General features: G+C 42.3%; 1 protein-coding gene across 1 annotated transcript in view; it reads right to left on the reverse strand.

The window, feature by feature from the left end:
- Positions 1 to 25975, reverse strand: part of cux2b (cut-like homeobox 2b) — a 325807-nt gene that overhangs the window by 119578 nt on the left and 180254 nt on the right. Inside the window, exon 4 of the mRNA XM_043715266.1 lies at positions 19535 to 19613. Coding sequence (XP_043571201.1) covers positions 19535 to 19613 — 79 coding nt within the window. The remainder of the gene's footprint in view (positions 1 to 19534; positions 19614 to 25975) is intronic.

Raw genomic sequence — 25975 nt, forward strand, 5'->3', positions numbered from 1 at the left:
ATAGTCAGTTTGACCAATCCCTCGAGAAAGGCAGTGAAAAACACGCTAGCTCCTTTCAAACTGTAAGTGGGACGGAAGAACAGATAACCCACTCTCAATGTCAAACATAAATATTGGACGTGGATTTAGAATATTCAGTGGGTGACCAACTTATTCCAATATCCTGACAACTACTTAGGATTGAACAGTTCTTCTCCTCATAAATTTTAAATAATTTGAGCATTAAAATAGGACCGGATGTAGATTGACCTAATTGTTCATATCACTAAATATTTATTGCTGTGTGTGTATAATGGAGCAACTTGGTACTATAATTAGTCTGTGATATGAAAATTAACTCTTGCTTAATCGTAACGATTTGCTCCATCGCAATTAACCCTTATACAAATCATGCAGCCAATGACTTTGCATTTTCACAAAGCAATTACGTGGATAAAGTCAAAGGGAATAATCGAAAACCGAGTTTGGAAAAAAAATTCACCCTGCCCGCAGGCAGTAAAGGTGTGGCCACCTGTGATTACCCTCCACAGACCTCCAGCTTATTTTTCAGCTGCTCACACCCCAGTCTATCAATCATGGCATCACTGCACTGCACAACAGGGCATCGGAACTAACATCTCTTCTTGTAAACCTAGTACAGTTCACACATTGAAGGATTTTGCTGTGATCTCTGTGGGTGGAGGCCGAATGCCTGTGGGGAGGTGGGGGATGAGCTTTTCATTCGGAGAAAATAATTACAAGTGCTGCCATGAATTATTTTAAAGAGATCTTTACGTGAATACTTAATTGCTGATTTTAGTTAATAACCTCCTTTTATAAATGTTTAATAGTCCATTTAGCAACACTTGTGGTTGATGCAATTTTAAATGTAGGCAACATTAGCTGAAACGGGGCTCGAAACAATCAAGTAAACGTTTGACTGAAATGGGATTTCATTGTTTTCGGATGAGAAACCTCTTCAGGAGTTCTGGAAAGTTTCTGGAGCTTGAGGCACTGCCATCTGTCAGGGCCCTCACTGCAGCTCATAGATGAGAACATTCACTTATTCGAAATCAACTTTGTGCTGTGCCCCATCTGTTATTGTTTCCTGTACCCCCACTCCAGAAACAGAAAGAGAGAGAGAGAGAGGGGGTTTAATGTGCAGTTTTCCAGTTCACCCCAGGCAAAATTCAGGGATACAGTGCTGGAACATCACTGGCAGGATAGAGTGATGCAGTGCTGGAGTTCCACTGGCAGGATGCAGGGAAGCAGTGCTGGAGTTCCACTGGCAGGATACAGTGATGCAGTGCTGGAGTTCCACTGGCAGGATACAGTGAAGCAGTGCTGAAGTTCCACTGGCAGGATACAGTGAAGCAGTGCTGGAGTTCCACTGGCAGGATACAGTGATGCAGTGCGGGAGTTCCACTGGCACGATACAGTGATGCAGTGCGGGAGTTCCACTGGCAGGATACAGTGATGCAGTGCTGGAGTCCCACTGGCAGGGTGCAGGGGGATGAAGTGCTGGAGTCCCACTGGCAGGGTGCAGCAATGCAGACCTGGAGTCCCACTGACAGGGTGCAGGGTTGCAGTACTGGAGTCCCAAAGGCAGGGTGTCAGGGGGATACAGTATTTGGAGTCCCACTGTCAGGGTGTAAGGGGATGCAGTGCTGGGGTCCCACTGTCAGGGTGTAGTGGGATGCAATGCTGGAGTCCCACCTTCAGAGTGTAGTGGGATGCAATGCTGGAGTCCCAGTGTCAGAGTGTAGTGGGATGCAATGCTGGAGTCCCACCTTCAGGGTGTAGTGGGATGCAGTGCTGGAGTCCCACCTTCAGGGTGTAGTGGGATGCAGTGCTGGAGTCCCAATGTCAGAGTGTAGTGGGATGCAATGCTGGAGTCCCATCTTCAGGGTGTAGTGGGATGCAGTGCTGGAGTCCCACTGGCAGGGTGTAGGGGGATGCAGTGCTGGAACTCCACTGGCAGGGTGTAAGGGGATGCAGTGCTGGAGTCCCACTGGCAGGGTGTAGGGGGATGCAGTGCTAGAGTCCCACTGGCAGGGTGTAAGGGGATGCAGTGCTGGGGTCCCACTGTCAGGGTGTAGTGGGATGCAATGCTGGAGTCCCACCTTCAGAGTGTAGTGCGATGCCGTGCTGGAGTCCCACCTTCAGGGTGTAGTGGGATGCCGTGCTGGAGTCCCAATGTCAGAGTGTAGGGGGATGCAGTGCTGGAGTCCCAGTGTCAGAGTGTAGTGGGATGCAATGCTGGAGTCCCACCTTCAGAGTGTAGTGCGATGCCGTGCTGGAGTCCCACCTTCAGGGTGTAGTGGGATGCCGTGCTGGAGTCCCAATGTCAGAGTGTAGGGGGATGCAGTGCTGGAGTCCCAGTGTCAGAGTGTAGTGGGATCCAGTGCTGGAACTCCACTGGCAGGGTGTAAGGGGATGCCGTGCTGGAGTCCCACCTTCAGGGTGTAGTGGGATGCAGTGCTGGAGTCCCAATGTCAGAGTGTAGGGGGATGCAGTGCTGGAATCCCACTGGCAGGGTGTAGGGGGATGCAGTGCTAGAGTCCCACTAGCAGGGTGTAAGGGGATGCAGTGCTGGAGTCCCACTGGCAGGGTGTAGGGGGATGCAGTGCTAGAGTCCCACTGGCAGGGTGTAAGGGGATGCAGTGCTGGAGTCGCAATGGCAGTGTGTAGAGTGATGCAGTGCCGGAGTCCCACTGGCAGGGGGCAGCGGTGTAATGCCTGCCAGCGGCCCAATGAAATCCTGCAGTGACCTGTCTCACCAGATCATCCATCTATTGTTCAGCACTGTGCAATCTTTCGAGTGTTGATAGTTCTCTGTGCCTCAAGCATTCAACCCTGAAGATTTCTCTGAAACATTTAAATTGCCTGCACAAGTCCTGCTTGACCCTTGACCTCTCCCAGTGCTGGCGATCTCTTAGGAAACACAGTGAGGTTCATGAATCTGCCAGCAAGGGGAGAAAAGTCATTCACTGTGACCTTCATAGGGACTCCCACCCCCTTCCCGGGCCTGGTTACAGCTGTACTGTCCAATAAAGGGCAGCAGGAGGCCTCACAAAACACCAGAGCGGCCTATCAGAGACCCTTCAGGTTCAATGGAGCAGCAGTTTGCAGTGCAGGGCATGTTTGGAGAGGATAGTTCAAGATGAAAGTGCCACCCTCTTTAGTGTTTTACATTAAAAAAAAATTACTTTTGAAGCCAGGCTATCAAGGTGAAGCAATAACAGAAATGGCGGGAAAAGCTCAGCAGGTCTGACAGCATCTGTAGGGAGAAATCAGAGTTAACATTTTGGGACCAGTGACCCTTCCTCAGAAGGGTCCACCAATCTGAAGGGTGGGGGTCTGGGTCCGTGGCCCCTCTTACCTCCAAACACCTGATAGACCCCACAGGCCAAGTGGAAAATCCTGGTCAGTCTCCTCTCATTGGTCTCACTTTGGGCTCTAATTGGCTACTCGGTACTGGAGGAGCGTAAAGACTGATGGGAGGGCCTTACCTTAGCTCCCATCCACCTTGGATTCTGGCTTTGTCAAAGCCTTCCCAACAAAGGAACTTGCTCAAACACCATTTCACCCCTATCTTTCTGCTAAAACAGCGGAATTACTCACTGCTGTATTGTGGAATCCCAGAAATGTGCCCTAGTGAGACCCAAGCTCAGCATTATCCTCCAAGGTTGCTAAAAAGCTGCTGACTCCATCTGTACCCCATCCCTGAACCAAACAATATATGGTTAAACACCAGGCAGCTAATTATATATCCAGCACATTCAACATACTTTCTAGCTGTACATCCTCAGGTCTGAAAATGCCTGGAATTAAAGAAGGGGGAAATATTTAAATAAAGACTGTGCATTTATGAATAATAATCAAGGCCTCTGTGACAGCTTTTAGAGAAAAATGAACAGACTTGGAATTTAATCCCCAATGCACAGATAAAAATCTCATTATGCCATGTAATAAAAACAGAATTTGACTTAATCAGTCACCACGAGCAATCAAATAACATCCATATGAATCTTAAAAAATAATTGCAGTTTGCTCGTTACATGAGTGAACTCTGTCAGACAAAAGAAACCTAACAGAAAACAGTTTCCAACTAATCCCGGGCAGCAGATTTGCAGACAAATGTGCCAGCTTGCCCCAAACTTGGAATAACCCAAGGACCCCCCTCCAAGGGGAAGTCAGCAGTTTACCGGGGGATTACTGTGCACGGTATCTCAGCCATCCTTCTGCTTCGTACAGCCTCTACCCCAACTGCAGCTCTCCATGGGCCTAGCTAGAGCCTATGGGCCTGAACCAGATTTCCTGTCAGTCTGGAAATGGCAGAGTTCAGGGTTCTGGTGGGGACAGGATGCTAAAGACCAGGGAAATGAGAGGGATGTGAAAGTCAGTCTGGGATGGGGAGAGCAGAAGAGAAAAGACAATTTAGCAGAATGAGCAGAGGCAATGTATGGTTCAATCTATGAAAGGGTGCAAGAATGGGAAGGAATGTTGGTGTGTGTAAATAAGTCTCTGAAGGTATAGCAGGACAAACCCAGAAAGCTGTTAAAAGGCTTCTGCAGTGCTTGTTTTTATTAACAGCACAAACAGTGCAAAGGCAAGGAAGCTCGGCCTACAACTGGGTAAACCAGGTTTGAGTACCACACAAAGGAACGATGTGAAAGCCTTAGAAAGGGTGCAGAAGAGATTTACCAGAATGGTTCTAAGGGTGAAAGATTATAATTACATGCAGGGACGAGGGTTTTTCTTAAACAAAATAGAGCTTGTTCTGCATTCATTTATTCATTCCAACTTTGTACTTATGTTTTGCTTTCTGCGTTTGACTTGAATCTTCTCCTGGTCTATCCTCAATGAACTGGAGCTCATCTGAAACTGTGCTGTGAATCCAAACTTGTTAACAAGTGACTAACTCTCAGAGACAGTTTAGCACAGTTACAGGAGTGGGAGGTAGAGATACTGGTGAGGCACTGGCAGTCAGCAAGGGAAAAGGGGCATGGGAGCAAGAGGTGCCAGGTACATACTGAGTATGTGCAAGATCCACATTATCAGGATGCTCATTATTTTTCAATAACTTAGGAAAATAGGCCAGCCGGCAGCAACCAACCAAGACATGGTATGGTCCTGTAAGATCCAGGTCCTTCTCGCACTTTCCCTGAACTCAGGAGTGTAAATGCTATTCAAAAGTCAGATCTGGGAATTAACCTCCCGCTCTTTAACTATATATTGTTTGCAGCTCTCTGGAAACAGCACAGTCAGCAATGTGAGCTTTAGAGCTTGTTTGGCAATGACTGAATCCACTTCCACAATGCAAACTGGCTGGCAGCATCAAATCAGAAACTCCAGGCAAATTGTTAGGTGTGCCTCATCCTCCAAAAGACCAAACAGAAATTTAGTCCAATCTGATTGTGGTGCAAATAAATACTGCCAGTTTTAAGAAACCTCTGTCAGACACAGTTAAAAATCACACAACACCATATTACACTTCGTCCAGAGGCTCACTGAAGATGTTACCTAATATGGTGACAAAACGTCTGAAAATGAACCTTCCAGCTCAGTGAGCAAACCCACATCCAGAACCTCAACCTGAGCTACAAACCTTTTCAAAACTAGTTAACACCATGTTAAAGTCCAACAGGTTTAGTTGGAAACATTAACTTTCGAAGCATTGCTTCTTCCTCAGGTGGTTGCTAAGAAAGCTAATGTTTCCATATAAACCTGGTTAGAGATCATTGGGATGTACAGCACGGAATCCAGCTCATCCATGCTGACCAGATATCCCAAACCAATCTAGTCCCACCTGCCAGCACCCGGCCCATATCTCTCCAAACCCTTCCTATTCATATACCCATCCAAATGCCTTTTAAATGTTGCAATTGTACCAGCCTCCACCACATCCTCTGGCAGCTCATTCCATACACATACCACCCTCTGTGTGAAAAGATTGCCCCTTAGGTCTCTTTTATATCTTTCCCCTCTCACCCTAAACCTATGCCCTCTAGTTCTGGACTTCCCAATCCCAGGGAAAAGACTTTATCTATTTATCCTATCCACATCCGTCATGATTTTGTAAACCTCTATAAGGTCACCCCTCAGCCTCCGACACTTCAGGGAAAACAGCCCCAGCCTATTCAACCTCTCCCTGTAGCACAAATCCTCCAACCCTGGCAACATCCTTGTACATCTTTTCTGAACCATTTCAAGTATCACAACATCTTTTGGATAGGAAGAAGACCAGAATTGCAAGCAATATTCCAAAAGTGGCCTAGCCAATGTCCTGTACAGCCACAACATGACCTCCCAACTCCTGTACTCAATATTCTGACCAACAAAGGAAAGCATACCAAACGCCTTCTTCACTATCCTATCTACCTGTGACTCTACTTTCAAGGAGCTATGAACCTGCAGTCCAAGGTCTCTTTGTTCAGCAATACTCTCTAGTACCTTTCTACCAAGTGTATTAGTCCTGCCAAGATTTGCTTTCCTAAAATGCAGCACCTAATACTTATCTGAATTAAACTCCATCTGCCAATTCTTGGCCCATTGGCCCATCTGGTCAAGATCCTGTTGTAATCTGAGGTAAACTTTTTCACTGTCCACTACACCTCCAATTTTGGTGTCATCTGCAAACTTACTAACTAAACCTATTATGCTCACATCCAAATCATTTACATAAATCATGAATAGTAGTGGACCCATCACCAATCCTTGTGGCACTTCACTGGTCACAGGCCTCCAGTCTGAAAAACAACCCTCCATCACCACCCTCTGTCTTCTACCTTTGAGCCAGTTCTGTATACTTTGTCCACCCCAGTCCCACACTGGCACCTGCAAGTCTGTAAGACACAGCTATTCAAACTTGTGACCTGAAATCAATACATAGTTAACCCTGAATATCAGAATATTACACAATCTAGAACAAGGTCACAGTTTTAGGGAAAGGGGAGCAAATTTAAAACAGAAATGTTGAGGAATTATTTCTCTCAAAGGATCACACATCTGTGGAATTCACTACCCCAGAAGGTAGTGGATGTTGGGTCAGTAAATAAATTTAAGGAGCAGATGGACAGATTTTTAATTAGTACGAGTGAAGGATTATGAAGACTGGTCAGGAAAGTGGAGTTGAGGCCAAGATGAGATCAGCCATGATTGTACTGAAAGATGGAGCGTGCTCAATGGGCTGAATTGCCTACTCCGGCTCCTTGAAGGTAAAGGAGATAAAGGATATTAGAAGCACACATATTTTTGTGGACTGTTTGGGACGTTACTGGGTTGGTTAATGAGAGATTTATCATGTGGTTTCTTGGGCAATGTCACGTCAAGGAGCTATTCCATGTTTACTGAAAAAGCAAATTGTTATGGAAAAGGGAGATAACGCAAAGCTCATTGCGGAGTTCAAAACTAGAGGGCATAGGTTTAAGGTGAAAGGGGAAAGATTCAAAAGGGACCTGAAGGGCAACTTTTTCACACAGAGGCTGGTACATTTATGGAGTGAACTGCCAGAGGAAGTGGTCAATGCAGGTATAGTTACAACATTTAAAAGACATTTGAAGAGATATATGAAAGGAAAGGTTTAGAGGGTTATGGGCCAAATGCAGGTAAGTGGGACCAGTTTAGTTTGGGAAGCCTGGTTCGCGTGGTCGAATTGGACTGAAGGAACTGTTTCCATGTGGTATGACTCTAGTTCTTCTGTTCTTATGTAATGTCATGCTCCTTTTCTTAAAATAGCATATCTTTCTATTTAACACCAGAGATTTATTTGTATATTGGCAAGAACAAGAACTACCAATGTGTTAAAAGCTAAAATTCAAACTTGTGAATTTTTTGATTTGCCAAAAAGGGATGAAATTGATTTTCAGTTGCAATGAAAGTAGGCGATAAGTAAACAGCAGCACATTTCACATTACAACAATCTCTGTTTCCCATCCACTCCCAGTCAATGTCCAAAAAACAGCTGACTAATTCTCTGTTGCCTACTTTTGTTACCATTAAATGCCATGTCTTTTCTGGAGCCAGGTGACTCAAGGATGGCAAAGTTGGCAATACAGGATTGTGATCAAGACTGTGCTTAATGACAGATTGGGTCAAGAAAATCTGATGTCCCCTGTATTGCAAAGAATGGGTCTGGCCACATTGCTGCAGGACATTCTATAAGATCATTCGACTTAGCATGGTCAGAATAGGCAACAAGTTAAACACCTCAGTTCCTGCACACCTTGGAAGGATTCCCTATTTTACTCTAGCTGTTGCTGGACACAATTTGTTGAGGAACGTGAGACACACTGAATATAGCTCTCAACAGCTGTTGCATGAGTGTTTATCTTTGTCGCACAAGAAGGAATTTGGTGAAATAGTCTGTAATCATGCCACTGAACATTGAAAATATCAAGCACAAACATCTACCATGGTTCAGGAGGAATCTCATGTTGAGGTTCTTTCGATTGTAGAACTGGATGAGGCATGTTTCACATAACTTGATTAGTTAATGTCTGAGCAATATACTGGATTCAAATGCCAATTCCTTGGTTTTCTTCAGTGCCCAGATGATCTATTTGTGTATGGCCTAGCATTTATTTACACAGAGATTGCAGAAGTACAACATTGAAGTCTGTCTTTGAAGATTACATTCTTGGAGAGTGCGAGTTCAGAACAAACAGACTAACTCAGGTTCCTACTGGATACATTTAGACCACCCAATGACAATGATCTTTATGAATTGTCTATGATTTGTTGTAGATTGCTGCACCTGCTCTCCTTAGCTGTGACCAAACTGTACAAGATCAATTGTAAGACTACCTGCCAGTTAAGATTCAATAATATCTACTTGTAGGTCTAAAGGAACACAGAGGAACCTCGATTATCCAAATATTGGTTTATCCGAAGTAGATCTCAACATCCTGAGAGAAACATTACATCAAGGAGCTGTTTCAACCCCGATCACATTTTTTGCTTACAATGATTAAAAACGAAGACGGCTCACTGAAATGCTGCTGAGAACAGTCCTGGACATCGATGGGAGCCCAGGCACTGTCTCCAAATGACTGACCTCCTGCCCCTCCCCCCACTTTCCCTGGAGTTCTACATAAGGGGTGAACCCTAAACCCCACTTCCCCAGATATTCTCTCTAATGTTGTCCTGTACAGGGTAGAGGTGGAACTTGTCAAAACATTGTGTCTGTGTGTGTGCGCTATTTGAAGACTTACCCCACAAAGGCAGCAGTTTTACTGTTGGTGTCCACTTCAGCTACTCCGGAGGGGGAGGGCAGCTGACGGGGACAGAGACACATGAGGGTGGGGGGGACATGGGGGGGCAGAGCGGCTGGGGGCGTTGCTGGCTGGGGTTGGGGAGCGGGGCGGTATTGGGGATCTGTGGCGTTGGACGGAGTTGGGGGATTGGCAGTTTTGGGGCGTGTGGCATTGGACGAGGTGGGGGGTGCTGGCACTCACGCACAGTGTGCTGCAGTCTCCTGAACTGGGGTCAGACTTAACAGAAAACTCTGAGCCCCAGAAGAGAGGCATTGAATCGATTATTAACCAAATAATCAATTATCCAATCGAAATAGTGCCCGCCCATCTTGTTTGGATAATTGAGGTTTCTCTGTATGTTTGTTCTTGGTGGAGTGTGGCTAAGAGCATTGGAGATGGTCATTTGGGAATCTGGGTTTGTATAATACTTCTAAAGCATACCCTTGCAACTTTGCAAGTAAGTGTTGTCATTGTGGTGAGGTACTTGTGAGAGATATTTTTCAGAGCATTTCTAATGGTTTGTGATTGATGTAAACAATGAAGTGTTTGCCAAATAGGTACATGTGGAACCACTGCATCCTGAAAACGACAGCAACAATCATCCTTTCAGTATTGGGGTAGTTAGCCTCAGCTGTTGCAAGGACTTTAAAACCAAACACAAACACAATCAGCTTGTCATCCTGTAGCAGACATGCTGTGCTTCCCTTCTGGAGATGCATCGACTTCCAATGTAGTGAGCTCGGTGGAATCATAATATTGAAGCACACACTCTTACTGGATAATGGAATATTTTTGAGGGATTGAGAAAATTTTCTGGTGATCATCCTGGCCTATGTATGATGAGGTTTTGCAGAGACAATCTCAAAGAGGAGATACTTCATAACATATGGGAATAAAATGTTAAGAAATTGAGACACCCTTGTAAGCCACCTTTTATTCCTGATTCGGAGATGCCGGTGTTGTACTGGGGCGTACAAAGTTAAAAATCACACAACACCAGGTTATAGTCCAACAGGTTTAATTGGAAGCACACTAGCTTTCGGAGCGACGCTCCTTCATCAGGTGATTACCTGATGAAGGAGCGTCGCTCTGAAAGCTAGTGTGCTTCCAATTAAACCTGTTGGACTATAACCTGGTGTTGTGTGATTTTTAACTTTTATTCCAATTTTTTTTCAGGTTTAAAAAAGCTTTGTAGTGAAGCTCCCCAGGGGATGGTTTTGGGACCCTAAATTTTCCTAATGCATATTGATGACCTAGATCTTGGAATGCAAGGGTCAATTTCAAAGTAACACACTACAGTACACAAATTTGGAAGCAAAATAAACTATGAGGAACACTGAGTAAAAGGCAATGAAAAACTGGTGGAGTGGGCAGACAGGCGGCAGATGAAGTTCAATGCAGACTAGTGTGGGGAGATTCATTTTGGTGGAAAGGACATGGAGTGATGAAATAAACAGACCCATTTTAAAGGGTGTAAATAGAAAGACCTGGGTATATATATATGCACAAGCCATTAAAGACAAGAAGACAAGTGGAGAACAGTTAATAAAGTGTACAGCATCCTCAGCTTCATTAATAGGGACATAGGGTACAAGAGACCTCAGCTGGAATATTACATACAATTCTGGGCAGTACACTACAGGAAGGATGTGAATGCAGTGGAGACAGTGTAGAAGAGGTTTAGTTCCAGGGATAATAAAAATCTAAGTTGTGAGGAAGATTGGAAAAGTTAGCATTGTTTTCATTGGAGAGGAGAAGATTTAGATTAGATTAGTTACAGTGTGGAAACAGGCCCTTCGGCCCAACAAGTCCACACCAACCCGCAACCCACCCAGACCCATTCCCCTAACACTACGGGCAATTTAGCATGGCCAATTCACCTAACCTACACATTTTTGGACTGTGGGAGGAAACCTGAGCACCCGGAGGAAACCCACACAGACACGGGGAGAATGTGCAAACTCCACACAGTCAGTCGCCTGAGGCGGGAATTGAACCCAGGTCTCTGGTGCTGTGAGGCAGCAGTGCTAACCACTGTGCCACCGTGCCGCCCATGGTGAATTTTGGAGGTTTGGTTAGTAAATTTGCAGATGACACAAAGATTGGTGCATAGTGGACAGTGAAGAAGGTAGATCAAACAAGGTAGGACTTACACAGTCAACAGTAGGGCCCTGGGGAGGTAGTAGAACAAAGAGATCTAGGGGTATAGGTTCATAGCTCCTTGAAAGTGGAGTCACAGATAGATAGGGTGGTGAGGAAGGCTTTCAGCATGCTTGCTTTCATTAGTCAGTGCACTGAGTATAGGAGTTGGGACATCTTGTTACAGCTGTACTAAACTTTGGTAAGGCCATATTTGAAATACTGTGCGCAATTCTGGTTGCCCCACTGTAGAAAGGACATTATTAAAATAGTGGCAGGAAAATCAATGTTTCGGGCATGAGCCCTTCATCTGGAATGAGGCACCACTCTAATCTTGACTCTGATCTCCAGCATCTGCAGTCCTCACTTTCGCCTATTATTAAACTAGAAAGAGTGCAGAAAAGATTTACTAGGATGCTAGCTGGACTAGAAAGCTTAAGAAGCTGGATAGGCTGGGACTTTTTTCCCTGGAGTGTAGGAGACGGAGGGGTGACCTTGTAGAGGTCTATAAAATTATTAGTGGCACAGATAAGATACATTGGCAACTGCTTTTCTCCATGGCAGGGGAGTCTAAAACTAAATGATATAAGTTTAAGGAGAGAGGGGAGAGATACTAAACAGTCCAGAAGGGCAATTTTTTTCACACAGAAGATGGTGAGTATCTGGAACGGGCCGACAGAGCTAGTGGTGGAGGCAAGTATAATTTGATCATTTAAGAAACATTTGGTAGGATACATGGATGCGACAGGTATGGAGGGATATGGACCAAACACAGACAAATGAAACTAGTTCAGTTATGAAAACTGGGTGGCATGGGCAAGTTGAGCCGAAGGGCCTGTTTTCATGCTGTAGACTTCTATGACTCTACGATTTGATTAGAGTTCTCCAAGTCATATGATGTCAGGCTAGAAAAGACAGGGAGAAACTGTTCCAATTCATAAGAGAGTGAGAGTGAGCAGTTTTAAAGTGATTTAGAAAAGATTTCGAACACGCTGTTTGAAAAAAAAGTTTCACACGGAGGGTTATTTGGGTTTGGAATATCTGGAATTATGGTGGAGGCTGGTTCAATTGAGGCATTCAAGATGATTATTTAAATAGAATGAATGTGCAGGGTATGGGAACAGAGCAGGAGAATGGCACTAAATCACAGTGCTTACATGGAGAGCCAGTTATAGACATCATAGGCCAAAGGTACTCCTTCTGCACTATAACAATATCTGTCAGTAAACGCTGCTGCCTTGATAAAAGTTGCGGCTTATACTGTAAATGGCGCCTGTGCCAAAACTGCAATGACATCATGCACAATGGTTTTTTTCATTCTTATGCCATTTCCAAAAATGAAAATAGCTGAGTCGACGAATGTCTGAACACAGCTAAGGCTTTTTTTAAAAACTTTGTTTCCAATACTTTATTCTCAAACTTCATAGTTTGTTTTCGGTATATTATTGAAGAGTTGCCTTTTTATACGTTGACTGTCCTGTCAGCAACTTTTCAAAGCTTTTTTAAAAAACGCTGGATCAACAGCAGCTTCTTGCGTTTGGAAAGAGACAGAATGAGGACTCACCGTGCTTCAGGCTGGAGGATAGACTTTCGCCTTGGCTGGAGTTGAGAACTTCAACTGTGAATTTGGACAGGTTCTGTGCTGACTGATACACCTGTACATTACTTCCACACAATTGACTGGTGATGACACGGCATTGACTCCATTACACAGAGACAGTCATTAAAGACAAAGCAGGTAACTTCGTACTGGAAATCACATGTTGTGATGTTATGTGACTGTCTTAAAGGTACAAGCCTGTCTGATCTGGAATCTATGCCACAGTAGAACAGTAGTGTGCTGTGGGAGCTCACTGCATGAACCCAGTAATATCTGGGTGTGCAATCAGGACAATGGATTCATAAACCTGAGTACTTGCTCAGGGGTTACATTAGGTCATTCAGCAGAGTGCGTCTGCATTCCCTACGAGAATCAATGGCCTGGGTCCACAACTTCTTGAGCATACTGCTGGGCTTGTAGGTGTGCTTAATGAGAGGCTGAAGTGATGAACCAACGCTGACTTTTAGTGGCTTATTTAGGATACTGAAACAACATAATTAGATGGTGTCAACAGTCCATAATCCAAGATGAACCGACAAGGGGTCTTTGTAGATCCAGATAAATAAATAGACAATACTTTCCACAGCACTAAAAACTGTCATTTGCTTTGCATATGGAACATGTGAAATGAATGTGAGGTTTAGATTTCCAGACTTTATTTTTATGACAAATGGACTTATTGCCACTTTTCCACCAATCAAGGAGAAATTAATTATCTTTGTTTATGCACAATTTACAAAAGACCCCACCAGCAGCAAATTAAAAGGTGTAAGACCCACATTTAGAAGAAAGCACCTGGCAGTTTTGAGAGTTTGTGTAAAGGTACAAAGGTAAGGTGTAAAGGAAATGGGTATATCATCCTGGAATATCATCTGATAGCCAGAAGGATCCTGCACAAAGCACAAAGCTTGGCAAGTAAAGGTATGTGGCTTCATTTAAACAATAATTTGTTACAGCAAGGCAGTTTGGCTGATCCTCCAGAAAGGTGTGATCCTTGATAAATACTGGGAACATTTGGATTAGAAGGGGACAAACAAAAAGAAAATAATTGTAGAACTTTGCATTAAATAATGCCTCCTTTTGTGTCAGTAACTCTCTTGAATAGACTGAAGGTATTATAACTGTAAATTTACTGAACAGCAAACAAACCTGCAAAATTACAACTGCTGTGACCAAAAACCAAATCAACCAATGGCTGGACTGAGTTGAATAGACAAGGTTTTGGACTGAAAATCTGCTGAAAATGATGAAGATTTGAAATTGTCCAAGTACTTTAAAAAAAATATGACAGAAGTGCAATGTTGGGTCACTTAATAACATAGCAACTCTATCTGATAATGAAAGTCAAGTCACCCAGACCGTACAAATGCAATTTCAAGGTACAAATTAATTATACTGCTGGAATTCATGAGGACTTGTAGCTTGTTTAGTCCTTTTGGCTTTACTTGATTTCCCACAATGAAAAGAGTTAACTTGAGAATTCTCAGCTATAATTTCCCAAGATGCTGCTTCAATTTTAGTTTTTTGATTTTCGTTGACAAACGTAAGAGAAAGGTCAATGTCTTCCACAGGAAGGAAACACCACGTGTGTGTGTGTGTAAAAAAGAAAGAGTGGAACACAGGGGAGAGTGAATTATTTTCCCCTTTTCCAGTGGCTAATTTGCAGTGTTTCACTGCTTCAAATCCCAGATTTCTTCCTCATTTGTTCTTCCCTAATACTAATCTAACTCTTTATGTCATTCAACCCAAGTTGTACATATGCGGTCTTCATATATAATCGGCAAAGAGGTGAAGGGGTGTTAAAAAGTGAGAGAGAGAATGCATGGAAGGTTCGGTGACCATAGTCTAGAGGTTCTGGGAAAGAACAGCTCAGAGTAGGAGACGAAAGCACAAGTCTCAATTTTATGCAGTTAGGATATGATGCGAAGGCAGTCAGATAGAATCACCCATTTTCACATGGGAGAAAAGTTCAGGACAACATGGCCCTTAATCCCACAGGTGTAAAGAAATACAGAGAATGAGACATTGAGAACGCACATTAAAAGAGGAATACAAACAACAGAAAAAAAATCTAAGCAAATATGAAAGGGGAACAGGAATAGACCATTCGAGCCTGCTCTGCCATTTAATTAGAACATAAGCAATCATCCAATTTCAACTCCACTTTCCTGTTTGATTCCCATGTCTCTTTATTCCCACTAAGTCCAAAAACATTTTCATCTTAATCTTAAGTATATTTAAATGTTGCATCCTTACTCCTTTAGAGGAAAGAAATCCAAAAATCCACATAAATCTGAGTGAAAAAGTACTTCATTGGAAACAGCCATGTCCCTCTCCTGAGAAAGACTCCACCCCCCCCCCCCTCCCCACTTCTAGACAGAGAGAACATCACAAGAGAAAGACAGAATATAAAGAAAAGGAAATCTAAACTGTACTTCTCATGACCAGCAGACTTCTCTAATTGTTTAACAGCAGATTAAATACTTTTGCAGTTTAGGACCATTTTTGATGTAGGAAATATGGCATCCAATCTGTGCACAGCAAGCTCCCATGAACGGCAATTTGATAACAACTAGAGAATCTGCTTTTTGTATGTGATGCTGATTGAGAATTAAGTATTGGTCAGGAACGCAGGAATACTGCCCTTGCTCCTCCAAAAACTAGTGCCAAAGGGTCTTTTACATCCACCAGAGTAAACAGATGGAGCCCGGGTTTAATGTTAGTTCTGAAAGTTGTCACCCCTGACAAAGCAGCTCTCCCCCTCTCCTCACTGATGTGTCAGCCTGGAGGAGGACCTGAATCCAGAACCTTGTGACTCAGAAGTGAGAGCGTTACGAACTGAGTCACAGCTGACACATCCAAGGGAAAGGTGGGACATATCCAGAGAGAAACGTGAAACAGAAAGTGGGACAAGAAAAGGAGAAAGCAAGACAGATAGCAAGGAATGAGATGAGGGAGAAACAAAAAAAAAGGAAATCAAAGATAGAAAGAGGAACAAATGAACAAATGAGAAGTGATGGAGGAAGGGAGGAGTAAACATAGAAATGAGGAGTGAAAGAGAATGAAAGAGATAAAGTGAATGAAAGACCAGGAAAGAGGGAAACACATCAACCACTTCGGTTCCTGTTACTATATTTTCATTCGGTCAGCACTTAATTATAAAAAATAAAAGGCCCTCAAATGAATTTCTATAATTAAATCCAACCCAGTCACTTTTTTTCAGCCGCACATCATTTTACTGCAATATTTTCCCAACAAAACTGTCATGAAACAACCTCATTATTGTAAATCTTCCACTGTTAAGGCTTATAATATACAAAACTCACCTAAAACAAAGACTGGAAACCAGATGCTGTTTTCACAAAAATAGCACCAATATGACGACTGTGAGCACTGCACAGAATGTACCTCAGAGCTCAGTGATCCTTCACCTCAGTAATACAGAGTCCAAGATGCAGATTTATTCATAGCTGTAATTGACTGCAGCTGGACTTAATTTCCATTTTATGGGATTATTATAAACTGGTCAAACCAGACATAAAATGCTCAGCTATAAAATACTACCCTTGCCTTTTGCTGTAAATGTAATCACCGAACTTAAGGAGATGTTATTTTATTGCATTTTGAGATTCTTGGCCATTTTTTCACATTGGGATTCACATCTCAATATTGAGGTTTTTAATGCAAAGCATATTCATATAGAAAAGGTGAGGACAATCAACCGGTTTAGATGAGAGTAGGGAGCAACTGAAGTTGTTTCCTCCGGAGACCAAAGAAATATAAAAGTTAGTTAAGCTGCCTTAATAATTAATAAGTAATTGACACTCTTTTCGTTGGGAGTCTCTAGTCCTGAATGTTCAGCTTAGGTCACTCTCCCTCTCATTATCCATGGGAGAGGTGAAATAGGTGTTAAAAACAGACACTGTCCTTTCCAAATACAAGACAAGTGAGAATGAGGTTGAGGATCTGAGTGTAGTATAAGGCATTAAGTCTGACTATGGAAATGCTAATAAACAGTACACACCGTCACAGGAAATAGTGCAATGTCACATGATTTAGCTCTCACTTGCAGCCTGGTAGCAAGATAAATCCACAGTAAGATGTTCCTCAATTATAGTTAATGTTTTTATATCTCATAAAATCCTAGATACTCATCAGCTGCACAATAAGACCAGGAATATTAAAATGAATATGGGGAGGAGTGATTGTGAAAAGTTGTTGTGTTGAAATCAACCAAATTGAGCAACTGATGTGGTGAAACATGGTGTGTTTCTCACACGATAGAATTCACTAAGTTGATCATAAATGTTGTTTTAAATCCTCAGTTGCTGTGAAAACATTCAATGTTTGCATTTGACCTTATTTTGTTAAGTTCTTTATTTGGCTGCTTTCAAAAGGAGAGGAGAAGAGCAAGATTTGAACAGTACGTTCCATTGACAGAGAGGTCCTAGTCTAATGTCTTTGGTTGGTTTGTGGGAGTAGAGGTACATCCTTAACAGCAAGAATCTTAGTCTGTTTATGAGCACCATTGTAGCCAACTCAACATTAAAGGCAAGATCACAATTTGTACCAATAATAATTATGGCTGAAGTAAATTGTCTCTATAAATTGTCGATTAAACTATTTTGTGCATATAATTACTGAGGAATGATAATGTACTTCTATACTCTGAATAGAAACCCTTAAATCAATAGATTATTTTAAAAGGAGTAAAAGCAGGTGGGTACAGCAAGGGGATTGAGAAGCTAGAGACCCATCAAAAGTATGAAAATAATTGTACTTTTCATGTCCCCTTAAAGCAACTTATGCCTAATCAGGTATTTTAAAATGAAGTCATCATCATAATGCATGAAAAGTGACAGCCATTATGTGTACAGCATGCTCCCAAGATCGGTAATGACCAGATAATCTGATTTTGTGATGTTGGTTGTGGGATAGAGATTGAACCTTCCCTGCTCTCCTTCCAAAAGTGGCAATGCCGTGAGCTACATTCCTTAGAGGACAGATCTTGGTTCAACATCTCACCAAACGTCAGCACCCCTGGCAATTCAGTACTGCCTCAGCTATGCACTGGAGATTCAGCCTTGATTTTTGTGGTCAAGTCTTTCAAAGCTACAACCTTTTGACTCAGAGACAAAAGTGCCACCAATTGGACAACAGCTGCTACTCCTTAAGATACAATATTAATTCATGTCATTATTACTAGTAGAGTTCACACTTGGTTTTGTATGCCCCTTCCGCCATCAGATTTTGTCTCCAAGTTGTCGATAACTCAAGATCTTTGAGCAGACACCAGTCAGTTTAAAATTTTTTTCTACAAACTTTGTCAAGGCAGAGCATTCAGTTTTGACATTGACTAACATTAGAGAATGAGCGACTGGAAAGAAAGGCATAAAAACAAGAATAAAGTAAGTGATTCATATCACATTTATAATGCAGAAATCATCGGTCACAAACATATGCAGTAATTTACAGCCAGCAACAATTAACTCCACAATTCTGACATTGTGATATTTGCCCATTTGTCGTCTTTTTATTTTATTCACAGCTTTATGAACGATTTTAAAAGAATTCAAGGTTTAATACATTAATTACAGATGTGCAGACACATTGATCACATATTTGCTAAATTAAGAATCTTCTTTGCATTCCCTCAGAATTTGTTTTGATATCAGCCTTAGCTAAAAAAGTCAAGCCTTTCAAGGTGACAAAAATGAATGCTGTTAAAAACACAGGAGCGTTACGACTTGTCAAACAGCTGCCTCTGCATCGCCTTAAAGAGTAATGACTGTCCATGAGGGAGTTACGAGGCTGTGAAGTGACATCGAGTCCTCGTGATGTCACACAGTGTGAGGACCTTGAACTCGGCGCCGATGACTCCCTGCTCCTCCCCCACATTATTCAAGATGTACACGTTTAGCTTGTTTGTGGGAGGATTATTTTAGTACCAGCTGCAGTTGCTAGCAAGCTGCATGTCCTTGATGTGTGAGGAGACTCATTGAAGGGTATTAACACCTTGCAATTTTAATTTAAAAAAGCACTAAATGAGCTTGCTTGCAATATAAATTCTGGAATTCCAGACTAACTCTAAACAATATCAGGATTAGATCAAAACCATTTCTCTTTCATCATGTGTATGGCTGATGAATCTTTCTACAATTTTAAAGTTGGGGTGACTTTATACCTCTCCTCAAACAATATTCCACTTTGGGCTACACTGAATAACTGCTGCTGATTTATTAGACATTTGCTACCTTGTAGCACTAATGACTAAGGGCTACAGTCCCTTTGGGTTCTGTTTTATGCTTCCTCACATCTTATGTTTTTATAAGCCTTTCTACACATACGCCATAATATGAAATTATTATCAATCTGTAATGCATTAAAAACACAACAGCAAATTGCAGAGAGCAGGAGACACAATAATATGCTTCAATTCTATGAGATTAATATTCTGAGTTGAACACTGAATAATGCATAAAAATTGGTTTGTACAGACATTCTGCTATGTAAGATGAGCTACTATTACAGATAGATCAATATCTAAATGTCTTCTTACCTGGCGCTTCTATTAATTGCTTGTAAACATTAAGAAAGGCAGCCTCGGCCTCCTTGCTTCTTTTACTAAGTGCTACCACCTGGAAAAAGAACAATTACTACAGATTTATATCTTCAATCATTAGGCTGATTTACATTAAATCATCAGTGACAGGCCCATTAAGGGCAGTCCCAGGACCTACACATATAAGCAGATAGGAGTGTAGATGACAGACTGATTCCCAACAACACCCTGATCAGAACATGAACAGCTAGTGCCACAAATCCAGCCAATTATGTAACACCAACTCAAACTGCAGGGTGCCCACAAAGTTAATGTAGCTGTGAAACTGATAAAGGCACCGAGGATCACCTACATTTTGTAATGCTTTGAAATATACCCTCTCACCCGCAGCCTGACCCACTCAAATTCTTTCACAGCCCGATTGAACTGGATTAATCACAGGGGAAACTTTCAACAATCGAGAGAGAAAAACAAAATCGATGCAAGTTTCTGTGTTAATAGAACAGTAAAAACATATCAAGAAATATTGGAACAATTCTGGTTAAATTGTGTTGATGGGCATCCCAGAAAGATTTGCTAGCAGTCTGTGCTGTGTGGTAATTTTTTGAAGTATTAGCATAGGTAAACAGTGTAACCTGGGGCTCTGATTAATTACCTGGGGCACTTTAATAGTGATTCTAAACCCACGGTCACTACCTTTTGATTCACCTACTCTGCCTTTCTGATATGTTTCTCCAAGACATGATGGCCAAAACCAATATCTTGTAAACAGATGCACAAACCTCAGTTTCAAAACCAATTTACAAATGCCTAGATTTTAAAAAAATTGACACTGGATTTTGTTGGACTTCAATCTGAAAGTGAAAGGAGAGTTTAATAGAAGGTGCTGCAACAAAAAACACAGCAGGTCACAATCAACATCTGTGAAAGAGAAAAGACAGATTAACATATCAGGAAGAACCTTTCATTAGCCATTCTGACAAAAAATGTTATAGCCAGAACACTGACCTTTCTTTTCACAGATACCAACAAATTGCAATCTATGTCCAGCATTTTCCATTGCAGATTTCCGTCCCTGGCAGCTTACTCCGTCATCAGCCCCCAACCTCACCATCCCTTCAACATTTATTAATGTTTTTAAAGTAAACGTAGTTAAGCATTACAATATTGGGAAAAGAAATTTGATCTTGAGCCACAGCATATAAACCCCACATTTTATTTAAACATCATTAAGGAGCCAACATGTTAAATCAATAAGTGCAGAAGGTTGGATCTCTGGTAACATTGAACCCAGTAGTAATACCCCCACAGCCTGTTAAAGGCTGTGAGGAAAACACAAGCCACGCAGTATTAATCAATCCATTGGTACATATGGCTACCTGATTGCTTTATGCAATCTATGGCATTCTAAACATTTACCATGATGATAATAATACTAAGAATAAACAAAAGCTAAATTAAAAAGCAACTTTGCAGGGATCAGACACGGTTCAATAACAAGAGCTATCAGCATTACAGTTAAGGGTTAACTCCCACTCTCTGTATAATGGTTAATGCCACCAACAGACTACCATCTTATTGACTGTATCCCAGAGTGAGATCCTAAAAAAATTAAGTTTTGTTTCTGTTTGCCAAAGTAATGAACAGTGTACTGCACATAAATCAATGAAACACACAATTATCGACTAATGAGTACTTAACTGATCTCCACAACATTGAGGGACTATTACAGGCCATCACAGATTCCAGGATTTCTCTCAATGCCTACACCTGTTATCATTTCCAATTCTAAAAGCTGGCCATTAAGCATCTCTGACACAGTAATCACCAATCCAGAGATGTAACAATCATGTATTCACTTACAATTTCTAACATATCCTCAAACAGTTACTCACATGGGTGTAGCTAACCTCTTGGCAACTTGAATTCAATCAGCATACTGAACAAACACTGGACTGAATACAGCAAAGACAAGTGGTCACCAAGTCAAAAACATTCTGGCAGCTTTCCTTCCATCCCTCAAAAGATTTGTCCACCCCTGGCTTCCGATTGTACCAAAGTATGCATAACTGATGGGCAAGTTATAATCAAGGACAATGTAACAAGCAATTAGTTAAATGGGTTGTATTGTCAGGAATTTGGTAACTGCGGTCTCACATTTCGATTTGGGTTTTTGGAACAGTGCCACATTGGGACATAGCTCATCACACAGCCAAAACTCCTGTGAAATGAAAGGTGTCTTGAAGAATAGATGACTTGGTGACAGAGCTCATTAATCTATCAAAATAATGTACAACAGCGTGTGACGTTGCAAATTCCCAGGCAAGCCGGCACCAAGCACTCTCTGAAAGGGAAGGGGCTAGGGGGTAATAATTGCTGGCAGCAGTTTTGGAAAGCGGTGGATCTCCTGCCCTATTCACTTTCAGAATGGTGCAAAGTGTGAGAAAATATAAAAGCCTGGTTGTTTTTTTTTGTGATGTGGCACTGATGGTAAAACTGTTAGCATTTAGAGTTATAGAGATGTACAGCACGGAAACAGACCCTTCAGTCCAACCCATCCATGCCAACCAGAAATCCCAAACCAATCTAGTCCCACCTGCCAGCACCCGGCCCATATCCCTCCAAATCCTTCCTATTCATATACCCATCCAAATGCCTCTTAAATGTTGCAATTGTACCAGCCTCCACCACTTCCTCTGGCAGCTCATTCCATACCCGTACCACCCTCTGCGTGAAAACATTGCCCCTTAGGTCTCTTTTATGTCTTTCCCCTCTCACCCTAAACCTATGCCCTCTAGTTCTGGACTCCCCCACCCCAGGGAAAAGACTTCGCCTATTTATCCATGCCCCTCATAATTTTGTAAACCTCTATAAGGTCACCCCTCCTACTGAAGCTGACAGCAATGTTAGGAACTGGACATGTGCAGAATAACACGTAAATTCAAGAATTGTTGTCAGTTCATCTGTGCTTCTCCAATGGGCACAGGGATTCCCACAGTCTATTAACTCCATTTCAATCATCAACCAGCAAAAACATCCATTCTAACAATGTCAGACTTGCTGCAAAAAGCTTGTAAAAATTACACATTTTTGTAAAGCATAACTGAGATTTTTAAACTTATTAACTTCAAAATCACTGCTAAGCTATTATACTGGCCCTGGAAAGTTAAATCATTCCACAATTACTAAAAATTCCATATTTTAAAAAAAATCTTTAGAAGTCTCTTTATTGTTTTTAGCTTCTTACCATAGTCATATATTTACTTTATTATATGAAACTTAAAGCAAAATGAGGAATGTTTTTAACTTCCTTATTTGTGAAATGTGAGTGACTTCGAAGAGAACTTGCAGGAGGTGGTGCTCCCATGTATCTGCTGCCCTAGTCTTTCTTATCGAATTATTGACACTACTGTTGCTACATGTTAAGTGATCCTTCCACTGATGCCAGATTGAAAATACTGGCAATAAAGAGGAGCCTCAGAAACAACGCTGTTTCTGAGGCTATTGGTGAAGAAACACCAGTGACCACACAAATAATGCCATTGAGGAGTTCACCTGGTAACCGCACATGGGCATTTCCCGATGATGTGGGGTTAGGGGAACACTGTACAACGGCCAAGAAGCTTGGCTGGGCTTTGCCGTCACTATCCAGAAGTACAGACCACGTGCATTGAGACAGCTAACAGGAATAAAACCAAGAGTCAATCTTGCCAGGAGTGTACAGTAACACTATACTGGAAGATGGATTTGCTGACTGGGACAGTTATGAGCTCCAAGGATTATGTTGCTTATGAAAGGGCTTGTCCTATCTCACAGTGAGGGTTGATGAAATAGGGACAGTCGCAATATATTTGAACATGTCAGGATATAACCAGACATGACACCAACATCTAGAAGCTACAAAGGCAAGTTATCCAACAGTGGTGAGAATGTGGAAGCCATTACACAAAAAGCAGTTTTTAAAAAGTGAATTCATCAGATGTGGGCACTGTCAAATAAACCAACATTTATTACCCATTTCTAATTGCCTTTCAAAAGGTGGTGGTGAGCTGCCTTCATTATCTGCTGCTGGCCTGTGGGTGTAGGAACATCAATGCTACTAAGGACGGAGTTCCAGGATTTTGACCCAGCAACAGTGAAGGAATGGCAATGTATTTCCATGTCAGAATAGTGAGTGACTTCAAGGAGAACTTGCAGAGGTGGTGCTTCCATGTATTTGCTGCCCTAGTCTTTCTAAATGATAGAAGTTCTGGGTTTGGGAGGTGTTCTCGAAGGTGTTTGACTGATTTACTGCAATGCATCTTGTAGATAGGAATCACTTCTGCCACTGTGCAGGAAGTGAATGTTGACGGTGTTGGATGGAAGTTAATCACATGGCTGCTTTGTACTGATTGGTGTTAAACCTCTCGGATGTTACAGGAGCTGCACTCATCCAGGCAAATGAAGCAAATTCCACCACACTCCTGACCTCCTGGAGGACAGGAACTAGGGATAGTGGAGGTAAAATACTCACCACAAAATGTGTATCGTCTGACCTGCTCTTGTAGCCACAGTGGGGAAAATGGTTGCCAGGCAAAAACAGTGAAAGGGGCATGCTGCCACACCAATGCCCCAATACCTCTTCCTGTGATCACAACTTTCCCCAAGTGTAACAGAGCTTGCAGTAGCTGCATCGGTCTGTACAGCCACCTACGGACTCATTCTGAGAGTGGCAGAGAGTCATTTTCATCTGAGGGACCACCGATGATGATGACTGATGCAGTACAGTTTCTGGTGAATGTTAAGCCCCCTACCCTGCCCTGGGATGTTGATAGTGAGGCATTTGATGATGGTAAGGCCATTGGACACTAAGGGGTGACGGTTAGATTCTCTCTTGATGGAGGTGGTCATTTCCCAACACCCGAGTGGTACGAATAGTACGAGCTACTTATCAGCCCAAGCCTTGATGTTGTCCAGTTTTGTTGCAAATGAACGTGAACTGTATCAGTATCTGAGTAGCTGTGAATTGTGTTGTACACTGCGCAATCACTGGTGAACATCCTCATTTCTGATGGAGGAAAGGTCATTATTGAAACAGGATCAGATGGTTGAGCCTAAGGAATTCCTACCCTGATATCCTGTGAGTGAGATGATTGATCACCAACTGCCACAGCCATCTTTGTGCCAGAGATTACCCCAACCAGGGAAGAGAATCCCCCCTGCATCCTTCTGATTCCAGTTTTGTGAGGGCTCCTTGATATCATACTCAGATAAATACTACCTTGGTACTAACAGTGAATCAAGCCGATGGGGGAGAAGGTAAAGGTAGGTTATGATGACAGATTTATATTAAAAACATGTGGAAGCTTAAGTGGAGCATAAATGCTAGCATGGATTCATTGGGCCAAATGGCCTTTTTTCTGTGATGTACATCCTGTATACCAGAGTCCTATTTTGAAACTCAAGAGTATTGAGTTTCTTTGATTTTAATGTGGTGGAAGACTGGAGACCCAGATTCTCAACTATCATTCTCACACAACATAAGATGACTATATGCTAACTGATTTTATGAGCTTCAGCAGTTATGATGTGTTACCGCAGAACTTGATGTGTAAGCCACGTTTTTGTGTGGATTTCTTTTTATGGTTAATGAAGCTGGTGGTGTGACCTACGTACCCATGTCATAATCCATCACTTGGCAATGTGCCAGAAGGCTTTATCATTGAACCCTTGGTCAGTTTGGCCTAGTGAAAGAAATTAATTCTTTTAACACACACAGTCTTCAGCTCATTTCATTCAGAAGTAAAATAAACATTAGCTGAACTCCTACTTGAGAGGTTACAGAAAACCAAGGTAGAAATCAAAACAGTGAATACCATTGGTTACCGACACATGCTTAATGTATGGTGTTAATGCTGATTTCACAGCCTTGGAACAGGATAATTGATTGCACTGTAAACTGCACTTAATCATCCCTTATGGAAGCTCTGCACAAACTTACTTAAAAGCTACTTTTAGATTTCACTGAATATTTGAGGGATGACCTTTATATGCTTTCCTTTCTGGGACACTGAGCATTTGTGTTTAATAGAGATCCAGAACTTAAACAGGTAGGACTGCCTCTTCCCACTTAATGGAAGCAGCAACAACCATCCAATGGTAGTTTCACCATTGGGCGGCACGGTGGCACAGTGGTTAGCACTGCTGCCTCACAGCGCCAGAGACCCGGGTTCAATTCCCGACTCAGGCGACTGACTGTGTGGAGTTTGCACGTTCTCCCCGTGTCTGCGTGGGTTTCCTCCGGTTGCTCCGGTTTCCTCCCACAATCCAAAGATGTGCAGGGTCAGGTGAATTGGCCATACTAAATTGCCTGTAGTGTTAGGTAAGGGGTAAATGTAGGGGAATGGGTGGGTTTCGCTTCGGCGGGTCGGTGTGGACTTGTTGGGCCGAAGGGCCTGT

Source organism: Chiloscyllium plagiosum, chromosome 25, assembly GCF_004010195.1.
Source record: "Chiloscyllium plagiosum isolate BGI_BamShark_2017 chromosome 25, ASM401019v2, whole genome shotgun sequence".
In the NCBI taxonomy this organism is placed as follows: Eukaryota; Metazoa; Chordata; class Chondrichthyes; order Orectolobiformes; family Hemiscylliidae; genus Chiloscyllium; species Chiloscyllium plagiosum.